Source organism: Rhynchophorus ferrugineus, unplaced genomic scaffold (assembly GCF_030347505.1).
Source record: "Rhynchophorus ferrugineus isolate W39M unplaced genomic scaffold, kcgeb_rfMv2 rfM10, whole genome shotgun sequence".
Classification (NCBI taxonomy): Eukaryota; Metazoa; Arthropoda; class Insecta; order Coleoptera; family Curculionidae; genus Rhynchophorus; species Rhynchophorus ferrugineus.
In genome coordinates this window covers 25,813,448-25,828,884 of record NW_027472589.1, presented here as the reverse complement: position 1 = coordinate 25,828,884, position 15,437 = coordinate 25,813,448, and the positions used below count along the sequence as shown (strand labels likewise).

The following is a 15,437-nucleotide window of genomic DNA, read 5'->3' as shown; positions in this document are numbered from 1 at the left end:
CTATATATGTTTATGCGAATTATAACAAAAAATTCCAAACCGCAATAACCCATAAAGCGAAAAGAAATTTCAAACGTTTTCGTTTTACGTTATTCACTATGTAATGGTGACGATTCAGAAAACAAGAATTATTTTAATAGATTTGAGTATTTTATTTGTGATATTAAATGTACATCTGACAACGGTTGTATTTAACGGGTGTTAAAATTCACAAAATATATAACATTATCAGCTCCGACAAACATTGTCCTGTCGGAGGGTATTATATACTCTATTCAAAGGTTTTTTTAGTAATGCTTAATGGATATTTGAAACATTGCAATGTTTCAATCCACTTCCCATGCAATCCCAGGCAATGTCACTTCCCTGTTGTAATTTTCGTATGGTTTCTTTACTATTGTCTCCGATGGATATAATCGCAGTATCATCAGCAAATCTAGCCATCGTAATATTGTCGATTTGTGGCATATCACAAGTAGAGTAGATAAATCATTGGCCCCATTACACTTCCTTGTAGTACACCTGCTTTAGCTTCTTGTAGAGTAAGTTTCTTCTTGTTTAATTATATACATTCTGGCTGTAATGTACGGCTTTAATAGTTCGGTGTGTTGCTTTGGTAACATTTTCTGTAATTTATGAATAAGCCCTTCATGCCAAACCTTATTGAAGGCTTATGCTATAACTAAGAATAAAGCTGAGCATACTTTTTACTTTCGTAGGCTTTTTCAATAACAATTTTTCAATAACATCTGTTATTATATGTACCTGGTCAATTGTTGAATGCTTGTTAATAAACACAAACTGGTGTGTTGGTATTAGGTTTTTTCTCTTTATGATCAGTTTTATGCTTTTCATCAAAAGTTTTTCAAAAACCTTATATTATTGGCAGCAGTGACATAGGTCTATAGGTTTTTATTTTGTTTGATGACTTTCTAGGTTTTCTGGAAATTTCTGGTTATATTTCTTCCAAATGCTTGGGACATATTTTAATCTAAATGCTGTATTGATCAAATTGGTGAGTTTTATAATTCCCTTTCTTGGTAGTTTTTGCAGTGATTCTCATTAAATCATAGCCTGGTGATTTTCTGGGATTAATGTCAGTTTTAATAACTTTGGTTAGCTCTTTCGGCGTGACTAATTCAATCATCGAATATTCGGCTCCTATGTCGGTCAAATTATATTCAATATTAGTTTCGTTTGGTTTAAAAGTTTTTTCTGGATATTCAGCAAATGTTTCTGCTTTTTGGTGATTGTCACGTGCCCAATTCCCACATAGGTCTGTTGCCACTTTAACTCTGAGTTTTAGGTCAGTTTGGTTTTGGCATACAACAAAATTCTAATCTAAATAAAATAATGGAACAAAAATGTCATCATATATAATTTATTTTAACGTTATAGTACATTTAAATACTACAGTTAATCACTATTGCTTTCAAGAATTTTGCATACGTCTGACAGTTGGTTACCGTCCGGTTGTCAGATGTACTTTAACTTATACAAAATATTAGTTATAATTACTACAGGTTATAAACCGGAAAACATTATTTAGCCCTTTGATTATTTTGATAAATTTGAACTTTGGAGTCGCTCTGTAATATATCATATTACTTTATTTTAAAATACCGAAAACAATAGATATTCAGGGTCACAAATTGATTGCGGCTTAAATAGGTTATTTCGAAAAGGAACGAGATAATGGAGGGCCCCTTTTGCCGGTAAATTCCGTTGGAGAGGTAATTATTAATGGTATAAATAATATAAGTCCCTACAATTTTATTGAAAATGTTTTTAGCGGGTTGCTGCCGCGCTAAATATTAGTGTGGGTACTGTAAATAATATCGCTTACAAAATGAAGAATAATACGTTAGATTCACCCAAGAAACCCTGTCTACATACAAAGTGAGTGACGAATCTTGATCATCTTGATATTGGCTCTATTCAAGGCTAAATATACGAAAGGTATAAGAACAGTAAGTACACAAACTATTTTATCGATATAAACATAATTTAATAAAATTATTTTAGAGAAAATTGTCTGTCTGGAAAGTATACATAAAAGAATTAGAGACATGCAGCTTTTTGAGGGATGTAACACATCCTTTTATACACTCTTACTCTTACAGGGTATAGGGTTTAAATGGCGTAAAGAGAACCCTCGGACAGGTTTAATGGAACTTTCAGACATTATCTTAAAAATAATTCAATTTTTAAAGCATAAAATAAGATCAAGGAAGATAAACTATTTAAATTTGTGTATCTTGATGAAATTTGAATATTTCAAAAATTGTTCATTGTGGAAGTTTGGCAAGACAGTAACAAAAATTTTAAAGACATCAAAACTTGATGGAAAAATTATATTCTATTTACTAATAATTAATTGCAGATATATTGCTGGTCGAGAAAGATATTCCATCAAATACTGTTTGGATATGTGGAAGCATTGTCAACCATAACACCATCGGTTTTTATGAACCCGATAAGACGTACAGAGGAAGTAATTGATAAATGGTGGAATCGTGAACATGTTTTAGACAGATTATAAATTAACAGTTTAGTGATTGAATTGGACAGTGAGTCGAAAAGTGAAAGTGACTGACGGAAACTTTCAGGATATGTGATAATGCTGTGCAATGCTGGAACGTCCTGAGACAGAGTGATGAGAGTGGAAACAACTAAAGGTATGCACATAGTTAAATGAATATAACTGTAGAAAATGGTATTGTAGGGCATGAAAGATTTGTGTGCACTGATATGATTGTAATTGTTAGCATTAATTAATGAGCAATAGGTTAGAGATGAGGGTATGAGGAGAGAATGGATACTAACTGTTTTGTAGATATAGTAAATGCAGTAGACAGAATTCAGTGATTAATTTTATGAAGAATGGCGTACACAGTGTTACCAAAACGATTTGACAGGTAAACACACCATCGAAGAAAACAAGAACTAAACGTAAAAAAGGTAAATATGCTCTCGAATGAAAGTAACATACGTTTCTCAGATATACAATTGTTAATTAGGTGGACTAGGCCTGCAGGGGGATACGGGATATAAAAAAACGCGTCTAGAAACTCTACCTCATGGGTGGTGTGGAAAAGAGTTAAATGTAAACAAAACAAATCTAACCTACAAACTATTATACCTGTTTCTTAAAGTTAATACTGTCTTTCTTAAATGTGTTCTAAGTCCTTCGATAATATATGTATAAGATGTACTATAACGTTAAAATAAATTACATTTGACTAGCGACCCGCCCCGGCTTCGCACGGGTGCAATGCTGATACTAAATTAAATACACTACAGAAAAAATATGAACGTTGTATATAAAAACATAGCGGCCCGCTCCGACTTTGCACGGGCATAAAATATATATGCCTATGTCACTCAATGAAAACATGATTAAAATCGATCCAGTATTTTTGGTTCATTCATTACTGCCCTTGGCCTGCACGCATTAAATTTGGAGTAAAACAATTCCTCTTCCCCTATACTTACTATGAAGATTTCCTGCTATCTTTGGAATATCTAAATTCATACAATTTTTATTACATTACACATTTTTAAACGCAAATTTTAAATTTGTAATATCTCCGAAAATATTTGTTTAATTTACATGCTGTAAGGAACCATATTGATCTATACTAATTGCACACTGTATTTAAGGTACTTAATTCGATAAGTATTAATGCAGTATTGCTTAAAATAGCTTCGTAAATAAGCCATTTTCTCACGTAAAAAGTAAACAATAAAAATGGTTAATGTGGGTTATCCCTAAAAGATAAACATATACCATCGCGGACTTTTTTGTAGACCTTTTTATGGTGTACAATACTGTAGTACATTAATTTGATCTAACTCGTAGGGTTAGGCAGCATTTTTGCTAATTGCTAAATAAGCCTAAAAAAATATGTTAATTTACGACATCACGTTAGAAACCTCTACAATTAGCAATGTTCCCATAGTATATTATGCATGTATTATACATATAAACCTTCCTCTTGAATCACTCTATCTATTGAAAAAAACCGCATCAAAATCCGTTGCGTAGTTTTAAAGATTTAAGCGCACATAGGGATATAGGGACAGAAAAGGCGACTTTGTTTTATACTATGTAGTGATAACATTTTTGTTCAATTACTTTATTTATATTAGATTTTTTTGTATGGCAAAGCCAAACTGAACTAAAACTGAGAGTTGATGCGGCAACATTGTAATATTTCGACGTCACAAATGCCCATGACGCATTACTAAAAAAACTTCGAATAGACTATATAGAGGTTTTACTTCAATAGGCGAAACCGCGGAAAATATTATGCGTGGTCCCACCAATGTAGGCACTGGGACCACTTTTATGATTGGTTCATTTGAATTTCCCTACAAAGACATTTGATTGGCTAATTTCTATAAACCGATTGTTTGTTTCTATGGTCTGTTTCAATTTGTGTATGACGCCATTTTTGTTACTTAATTATGATTACTATTATTTGATTATAAGGTATCTTCAGTCCCAAAAAGTGGTCTCCCTAAGTTTGGTTTTACCGATGACTTACTACTCAATTTCAGACAAAAAACAACATAATTTTAATAACCACGGTGGGAAATTTAATTGTTTCGCGCGTATTTTGAAGATTTAATTAAAGTTCCCTTTTCACGGCTAATTGTTCATCAAAACGAAAACTGAACCTGCCGTTTCGACCGTGCGAAACAGACGCTCCGATAAGTCGCGAAAGAAAAATGAATATTCATTAGCCGGAGAGAGGGGGAAAAAGTTCCAGACGAAAAATAACCATCGATTTCGTTCGTTATATTTGCATCGACAGATACTTTTAAGTTTAAGAACGGTGGTCCCGAGTTTGGATCTCTGATTAGAGAAATAAAAATGGTTGCTCGAAATGGTTAAAATAACATTTTAAGAGAATGAATATGCGCAAGCTCTTTTAAGACAATTTTTAAGATAATTTTATTCGGAATATTCATTATTTATCAACCATTAATGTTAGAATCATCGTAAACAACTGTTAAACAACCTAACCTGATCGATAAATACGAAGGTTTGTATAGTTTTCTACACAAAATAACCGTTATTCATTTAGAATTATTCTGTTATTCAGTATATATAGACGCTAATCTTGGAACACCCCAAATTATATTTTCTGGATGAATTTCTTTTTTGTTTGATTTGAAAAAAAATGTTGTAGTTTTGATAGCAATGATAAAGAGCAACTTCGAGACTAAAAAAGTTCGAAGGCAATGAATTAAAAAGTAATAATAGTAATAAAAAGTAATAATAATAGTAAAAGTATTGGATGAAAACACAGCTTAAACTCTTAATAACTTTAAATAACTTTCTAGCAGTTGATTAATCAACTATATTGAAATGTTTACCTTGAAATACCTTTCAAACCGACAGAATTAAATATCCTGAACATCTTTACATATTCGCGGACGTTTCCAAGAGCAATGACTACGTGGGGGCAGCATTTACATCGGTGATATCGGAAGGATACTTCAGGACACCCCGTTTCATCGAGTGTGTTGACGACTGAACTGTTGCCTGTTGCAACTGAACTGTTGAATGACTGCCATGTATAGGGCCCTGATCTCAATACAAAATATTCAAGACAAACGAATAGTTATCGACTCCGATTCAATGAACTCCTTAAAGTGCCTCTAACCACATCTACCTCTACAACCGTTAAGAGTTCTTATCCGGAATTAACCTCTAAATTGAAAAGGAGCGGCAAAACTATCACCTTTATGTGGCTCCCTTCTGTCTCTGAGATCATTGAAAATGAAAGAGCGGACTACTTAGCCTATAAGAGGGAAGGATCACTTACGGAAAATTTTCTCTTCTGGAGTAGATATATTAAGCACCACTCTACTAGGATTTTTAGATATCTAAACCAACTCAGATGGGATCTAATAGAAAACAATAAGCTTTGGGAGATGTAAGAAGAGTATTATCAGGGCCTTAGCACCACTAACATCAACAGGCGCAACTTAAGCTTATTTTCGCATCTCAGAATTGGTCACTGCAAACTAACCCATGAGTTTCTCATTAAGGGAAGAAGTCCATTACTGTGCGTCGATTGTGTTTTATCATTGTTTATCAACACACACTAACTGAATGCCGAAAATACAACACCCAGAGACGGTTGGTCAACCTGGGAGAGACGATGGACCAGTGTCTTGGGCTGGAGAACCTGGACAAGCTCATTAATTTTCTAACCGTAACAGAAATATAATAGTGTGCATCTATGTAATATCGTGCATGTTCGTTTGCAGTTTTGTATCTTGTATCCATACCATTGTCGTGGGTTGTGCGACCATTGTACTGTAACATTTATATATTCATGCATCTGTCTGATTTTACATATTTTACTTGTCATTTTATAATATGTACTCTATATCCTACACATTTAACTATAGACTTTATATTCCAACCATGTATTTATATTGTTCTTTGCATTCTATAGTTGTCATAACATTGTATACTTTAACTGATGTAAATGTGATGTATATTGTATTTCTGTAAACAAACCCTAAATAGTCCATTAGGCTGATGAGTCTATATATAAACCACCAGAACAAGTCAGATCTTACAGACCTATTTCGATGCTACCTGCGATATCAAAATAATTTGAGAATATGCTCTTAAAACATATTAACCCATTTATATAAATACTAGATTTGCATTTTCGAAATAACCACTCACTAATCGACCAAATGCAGGGAGCGGTAGTTGAAAAGGCTTTTGAAGAAAAGAAACACTGCTTTGCAATATTTCTGGACGCCCTACACGCGAGTATGGCATTTGGGACTAACGTGCAAGATCAGCAAATTGCTACCGCACAATTATTACTGTGGTCATATCTTTGCAAAAGAAGCATATAAGGAAAATATTTTATGTAGCGACATTCTCAACACTTAAACCTATTACGGCTAGAGTTCCCCAGTGCGGTATCTTGGGACCACTCCTATATCTGCTCTACATTGCTGATATTTCAGCAATAAAAGAAAATACTTGCAATCATTGTTGACGACACAGTTATCATAGTAATATATATATATATATATATATATATATATATATATATATATATCACTACATAGTATAAAACAAAGTCGCCTTTTCTGTCCCTATATCCCATTGTGCGCTTAAATCTTTAAAACTACGCAACGGATTTTGATGCGGTTTTTTTCAATAGATAGAGTGATTCAAGAGGAAGGTTTGTATGTATAATACATGCATAATATACTAAGGCAACATTGCTAATTTTAGAGGTTTCTAACGTGATGTCGTAAATTGACCTATTTTTTTAGGCTTATTTAGCAATTATCAAAAACGCTGCCTAATCCTACGAGTTAGATCAAATTAATGTACTACAGTATTGTACACTATAAAAAGGTCTACAAAAAAGTCCGCGATGGTATATGTTTATCTTTCAGGGATAATCCACATTAACCATTTTTATTGTTTACTTTTTACGTGAGAAAATGGCTTATTTACGAAGCTATTTTAAGCAATACGGCATTAATCCTTATCGAATTAAGTACCTTAAATACAGTGTGCAATTAATATAGATCAATATGGTTCCTTACAGCATGTAAATTAAACAAATATTTTCGGAGATACAAATTTAAAATTTGCGTTTAAAAATGTGTAATGTAATAAAAATTGTATGAATTTAGATATTCCAAAGATAGCAGGAAATCTTCATAGTAAGTATAGGGGAAGAGGAATTGTTTTACTCCAAATTTAATGCGTGCAGGCCTAGGGCAGTAATGAATGAACCAAAAATACTGGATCGATTTTAATCATGTTTTCATTGAGTGACATAGGCATATATATTTTATGCCCGTGCAAAGTCGGAGCGGGCCGCTATGTTTTTATATACAACGTTCATATTTTTTCTGTAGTGTATTTAATTTAGTATCAGCATTGCACCCGTGCGAAGCCGGGGCGGGTCGCTAGTATATATATATATATATATATATATATATATATATATATTTCTGCTTAAGGCTGTAGAAAAACTACAAGTGCTGAAAACATAGAGCTTTATAGTTCCACATCTGTCTATGTTAATAATGTTATTTGACAGATGCGCGATTCCTCAAGCAGAATCAGATGGTATCTTTCTCGATGGTAGGTCAAATGAGAAGCATCATATTAGTCAAAAATCAGAACATATCAGATTCAAAATCAAGCAACTGTACTGGTTAGTCGGAAGATACTCTCAACTTGACATAACATCAAAGAGATTGGTTTATTAATCAATCGTAAAACCAATGAACCTATGGGGTTGCACTAAAACATCAAACCAACTAGTAATACAACCAAAACCGACAACTTGGATATGATGGCGTAGCATCGTCATATGTTTCTAAAAGTGTTGGACATCGGCAGTTCTACAATTAGCGCCTGGATATAGATAAAAACCCTATAATATTATATTAAAAAGTATTATTTCATTTATAACAATGGCAAAAACACTGGATTTAGCTGTTGTTTACATCGATACTTTTCATTTTCATCTATAGATATTTCTGATCAAAATTCATATAAGGACCTAATTAAATACCCTACAAATATTTTCTATTCACTCATATACACTTCGTCCACTGAAAGTCTAAAAAGGTAAAGCCCACGAGTAATGTTTAGACGGTGTAATAACCTATGTTGTCTCTCTTTTGAGTTCGTTGAGGCCCAATATCTAGAGTAAGTTTTTGCAGTGCAAATTTTTCTTAAAATATCATCATTTTTATTGATGCCCTAGACTGTAGCATAGTGGAAACATTATTTAGAAATGAAACTTATATTTGGTTTGGTTTGATTCAAAACTGGCCCTTTGAAATGAAGACAATCCTCAAGACCATGTTGAAATACTGTTATATTCAGATAAACTAACTGTGTATTTTAGAGACCGGTGAAATCATTAACTTATAATTTTTTAAAAACAATACTGACGGCAATATTATAGTAAATAAAGCTACGTTTATTACCTTTAGAATTAGATATGAGGAAGCTGTGATTTCAACAACATGTCACACGTGCAACAATCATATTTTTGAAGCAGACGTCCTTGTTACTAGATTGAATTACATCTTCATCACGTAATGTTATGTGAGGAGTCCGGTTTTGTTTAGAAACTTATATAAGGTGGGGCAAAAATCACGCTATCATTTTGATTTGACATTAAGCTGAGGCAAAAGTCCCGCTACCATTGACTTTTTAGCTCAGTTTTGCTTTAACCATTGTGTTATGTAGACGTCCAAATTTTATTATGGATAAATATACGCCACAAGAACAAGCCGAAATGGTGACAATATTAATTGAGTTTGTTCCATTATTAGCTAGTTGTTCCATTATTGTCACTCAGCAGAAATTGCGTCAACGGTAGCGGGACTTTCGCCCCATTCTATATATAGGAGTAATACTGAAGATATTGGGCATTTGACAAACTGGACAAAGTTTCGTAGGTTTTACACAAAAATATTGGACTTTTTTGGAGATTTTTTCAAATATATGTTTCAATTTCCGAATGATGTTCCTATTATAAGATCGTCTTTCAATGCTGGAATATCTAACGGGTTTCTTCCAATTTTTATTATACAACATATCCGTTTAACAATATGTGGAGCAGTCCTTTTGTTCCCTTGATATCATATCATGTTTGGTACCACACAAAAGAACATTTGCTTTTTATTCGGCCAACTATTTCAACAATTTTTTTATAACATCTTTTTAGATACGCTTTAGTACAATCTTAATTATTATTATTATTACAATTAATTTATTACTACTTTTCCTATGTGCTTGGGTTAATTAACAAGCAAGACGAGTGCGAGAAAATACATCAGTATGTATTCCTCAATTATAAAATTATAATTATTTATTAATTATTAACTTATAGCTATAATTTACACTAATAATACACACTAAATGTTCACACAAGTTCGTATGGTTTTGTTCGTTTCAATCTCCTGACATCCTGCGCGCTGTCCAGCAGTTGTATTGCTTCCACGTTAGTATGATTTAGTAATCTTCTTTCGTGTTTCAAGGCGAAATCCTGCACAACTTCGCAAATCCATTTGATTTCCAGGTCATCGTGCAGTTCTTCATTGGTTACATAGCGATAGGCATTGGTAATCAATCGAAGAACCTTGTTTTGACAGCGCTGTATGACTAACTGATTTGAATTTTTAGTGCAACCCCATATTTGCACCCCATAAGTCCAAATTGGCTTTATAATTGTATTATAGATCAACCTCTTTGATTTTAGATCAAGTTGAGAGTATCTTCCGACTAACCAGTATAGTTGTTTTATTTTGGTTCTAATGTGTTTTGCTTTTTGTCTAACGTGATGCTTCCAATATTTCAACAAATGCGAAGGCAAATGTTATGAGCTTAAAATTAGTCTTAGTCATGGAATTATCAACCGATAAAGTTTATATTTTTTGTTAATTAAATTAGTAACACTTCTATTTCTGAATTATAATGAAATGATGAATCTTTAGCTAACGATTAATATAAAAACACTTTTAATTCAACGCACAGGTTTCTAAATCAAACATTCGAGGGATTAACAGAGATTATCAAGTTCGCTAGACCTTATCAAATCAAGTTTGACATGTATATGATATCTTTATTGGATTATATATCGGAATATTAGGATATTATCACACATTCCTTTATCTATTTATGAAAATTATTTTTAACATATAGTAATGCTCTAAGCATATTATTCTATAATATTAGATGTTGGAATTATTAGTTCGTAACGTTTTAGAAAATAATAAATGGGCATTAGAATATTTCCTTCAGCAATCTAGAATCACAGGAGATGGACAAAATACTATGAACACCTGAAATGCGTATAATATTTACTGATTAAAAGGTGTTGGGTCACTATTTGCTTTTAAAATAGCTGCAATACTTCGCAGAATAGCGTCTGAATAGTTGTCCCATTCTTATTCCAAAACATTAGTCAATTCCGTCACTGATGTTGGACATGGAAATCTACTCCTTATTCGCTGCTTCAGAACTCCTTATAGCGGTTCAATTATGTTGAAGCCTGGCGATTATGCTGGTCAGAGAAGATGTTTGATAATATTTTGATGTTCCTCAAACTGAAACTAAGATCTTCTTTGGCTTAGACTATGAATATGACAGTTCTAGCGGCAATATGCTAGTCATACTAAGAACTTCATTATTGAGGATGTGGAGATATTCAATCGCAGTAATACGGTCAGGGATATGAATGAGAGGACCAGCTGAATACCATCCCCATCCTCCTCCATGTATGACTGCAGGAAACAAGCACTTTGGGGCTTCTTGAAGCTTCCTTTCCATTTCTAGGATTCAATGTAAGTGATGATTCATTGGACTACACCGCATTTTTCCAATCATTAAATCCAGGTTTTATAATCGTTGTATCACTTCTTTCGAAGCTTAACGTTGGTTTTCGTTATAAAGGGTTTCGTAATCGTATCCCTTCCATGGATGTTAGTTATGGATGTGGAGCTCCAGCTGTTTTGTTTTTCTTTTTGAAATAGTATTGGACAAGTGAGTTTGAGTTCTGCCGTCACTTTCGCCGCGGTAGTTTCATCTCGTCAGGCCACCATTATTAATGTTTTACCATATTTTGGGTATGCTGCCATTGTGTATGTACTCACATTTTACATATCGCTTGTTTAAATGCAAAGTCGAGAAATTTGTAGATGAAAACTGATGTCAATCGTTGAATGATGACTTATTAACAGCGACCAAACGCCTATCACCATCGAGAGATGTCATATGATGAAATCTACGAGGATTGAGAGATGTGTTTTCATTTGTAACCTGCTGCTTCAATGGTAATGAAGGAAGTGAAGCAATAATTAATAAGCGACTTTAAGAAACGGACCTATTACAACAAACAAGCATCAGAAACATTTAATGTGATCTACAAAAACCAAATGACATCATAACTAGAGGATGACATCATAAAGAAAGAATAATATGTTTGGGGTAAGTAAAATGGCTCGGTGAATGGAGGTAATATGTAATGAAACAGTGGTGTTTATATTATGTGACAGTTATTTATTGAAGTAATACAAATGTAGAAAATAGAAAATAGGTAAAACGGATGGCAGCGGTGTTACCTGGTGACGAGGCTTGGGCAGTCGATGGTGGCACGTGTGAATCAAACGATGGTCGGGTATTGAATGATCGAAATAGCCTTCAATAACATCCCAGATAAAGGTCTCGGGGTTGCCAGCTATTCGTTATCGTATTCTAGTTGTCGCTACTGGCACCCGCCCGTGTTTAACATCTGATTATATTTCTGGGTACTTTGTTGACTGCTATTCCACGATATAAAATTAGACATGCCTCAAGGTCGCTACATAGGAATATTTAAGACATGGCAAAATAATTTTTCAGTACAATATTTGTTGGGACGCCTCAAAATCATCAAAACATATTTGGGAACGCTCATATGGGAAATCCTCCTATATTCGCTTCATTTTCCCGATGTTGCTTCCCGTAACTATTATCAGTCTAGATCAATCGATTCATGGATTGCATTAAAAAAAAAGGAAGAGTCTATATTTCGTTACGAAATTGGGGCAAAGTAGCGCCTATTAATGAACAACGTATTTAAGAACAACTTCCTAAGTAATACATTTAACTTTTTCTATCAAAAAAAGTGTCAAGAACTATAAGTTATAGTCAATATTTATTAATATTAATTTAACGATTTTCAAAACTTAACCCCAGCCGGCTTGGTGGCGCAGTGGTAAAGGCGACAGGACGGTCCACCTAATGTTGCGATAGTCGCGCGTTCGAATCGTGCTGGGGTATGGTCGTAAGATTATGTTTGTGGTTGTCCTAGGCAAGAGTGTAAAATACGACAAGGAAAATTATCCCAGTCACGCCAGTAACCAGGCTGGGTAAGACCGGATTTTTTCTGGGATGATTTCTAAGTTTGTCGCTCGCCAGTCGGTAGCCTTAATTCCAAGGATAGACAAAATAAAGCACACTTGATATATACACAATATTTATTGAATAATAAGGTATTGAGCCAGTATTTGCTTTTAAAATAGCTGCAACTCTTCGCAGAATAGTGTGTGAATAGCTTTCAATTGCATATTGTCCCATTTTTATTTCAAAATATTTGTCAACTACTTCAATGATGTGGGTGCATTATTGGTCATACTAATAAATTCATCACTGGGGATGTGGAGATATTTATTCGCAGTAATCCGGCCAGTGATGTGAATGATAGGAACAGGTGAATACCATCCCCATGCTCCCCCACGTTTGAGTGTAGGAAGCAGGCACTTTGGACCTTAGGTTTCTTTTGGGGTTATATACATAAAGATAGCCATTTCTAGGATTCAATGTAAATGATGATTCATTGGACTACATTTTTCCAATCATTAAGTCCTTAAGTAACTTAATCCTTAAGAGGATTTTTCAATATTTAAATTATTTTCGAAGATATAATGAGAAAAATAAGATAACTAAAACAACCATATTTTAGAAAAAAAAAATGATTTTAGAAAATCCTCTCTTTATCCTCACATTCTTGAATGATTAAGCCTCAAAAATCGAGTTTTTCAAAATTCTAAACTAGAATACACTCTTAAAAAACGAAGGCGATTCAATCTAGTGTAAGTAGTATTCATTCAATTGATAGTGAGAGGAAGACTTACCGACAATGGTGGCAAAGATGAGGACTCCGGCTAAGAAATCGGCCACCACGAACAGATATTCGGCATCGTTCTCGGGTACTGGGGTCTCTCCAATCGTCGTCAGCGTCAGCGTCGACCAGTAAAAACTGTAAATATATTGTCTCGCCAACGTTGAATTCTTCGGCCCTTCTAAGTTGTAAACCCAATTATCCGTTCCAAAACCTGAAGCAGAGAGAGATGCAGATAAACCGAAAGCTCCAGAAATAATCGGTAAGATATTTTATTCTCAGTAAAGTATAAAAAATGAAAATGGATATGCTTATAAAAAATTATAAGAAGTGTTAAATAATTTTTAGGATTGTGTTTCCAATAATTTTAATGTTGAGGTTGCATTCTAATTAAACCGACCAAATGTAAATGAATACATTTCTATTCAATTTATAATAAATAATTACATATAAAGAAATGGTGAACTAAAGTCAGCAATAACAGGTCAATTGAAAAGTCCCCGGCCTGACACATAGATGGCGCTACTAGTATAAATCCATATGTTTTTTAGTTAACCCTAACCCTCAAAAGATGCATGTATACATTTGACAGCTGTATTGTACATCATATCATTCACGAATATTTGGGTATAAGAAAGCTCTGTGCGAAGTGGGTGCCGCGCGAACTCACTTTTGACCAAAAACAACGAAGAGTTGATGATTCGGAGCAGTGTTTGAAGATGATCAAGCCTAATAAACCCAAGTTTTTGCGTCGATATGTTACAATGGATGAAACATGGCTCCATCAATTCACTTCGAAGTCCAATCGATAGTCATCCGAGTGCACACGATGAACCCACCCCAAAGCGTGGGAAAACGCAATAGTCGCCTGGCAAGGTTATGGCGTCTGTATTTTGGGATGTGCATGGAATAATTCTCATTGACTGCCGTGAGAAACGAAGGACCATCAACAGCGACTATTACATAGCGTTATTGGGCCGTTTGAAGGACGAAATCTTCTACGAAAAGAGGAAAAGAAAGTGCTGCTTCACCAAGACAATACACCGTGTCACAAATCAGTGAAAATGATGATCAAAATCCATGAATTGGGCTTTGATTTGCTTCCTCACCCACCGTCTTCTCCAGATCTGCCCCCAGCGACTATTTCCTGTTCTCAGATCTCAAAAGAATGCTTGCTGGAAAGAAATTTTCTTTGAATGAAGAGGTTTTTTTTATTATTTAATTAATATATTGTTACTAGTCGTTTCCGGCTAACCTACAATTTGTCTTTATGATAACTTTAATGTAGGTATATAACTAGAAGGACCCATCGGCCCTATCTCAGTTTCTGCTGAAATAATGTTTATACATGTCACTGCTTTTTTTTTTTAATATATGCACCTCACTACACAACACTACACAAGATCAGATGGTTTGATTCTTTTGAGTCTGTGTCCTGTTCTGGGTATCCAATAGTTGTAATATTTCAATATCCGTGTGAGAATGGAGTCTTTTCTCACGCTCCCTTGCAATTTTCTTGATTTCTTGACTGACTGTGGATATCTGAAGGTCTCGATGTAGATCAGTCCTATAGTATTTGGGTGCCCCCAGAATACCTCTCAGGACTTTGCTCTGAAAAATTTATATTTTATTTATGTTACTCTTTGCAGAACATCCCCATAATTGAACATCGTATGTCCATATAGGTTTCAATATTTGCTTATATAATAGCAATTTATTATGTACTGATAATTGTGATTTTCTTCCAAT

At 34.0% G+C, this 15,437-nt stretch overlaps 1 protein-coding gene across 3 annotated transcripts in view; it reads right to left on the bottom strand.

Moving 5' to 3' along the window:
* The window catches only part of CngA (Cyclic nucleotide-gated ion channel subunit A), a 195,868-nt gene that overhangs the window by 22,117 nt on the left and 158,314 nt on the right, over window positions 1-15,437 (bottom strand). For all 3 annotated transcript variants that reach the window (XM_076416227.1, XM_076416228.1, XM_076416229.1), the window contains one exon: window positions 13,702-13,902. In XM_076416227.1, coding sequence (XP_076272342.1) covers window positions 13,702-13,902 — 201 coding nt within the window. The remainder of the gene's footprint in view (window positions 1-13,701; window positions 13,903-15,437) is intronic.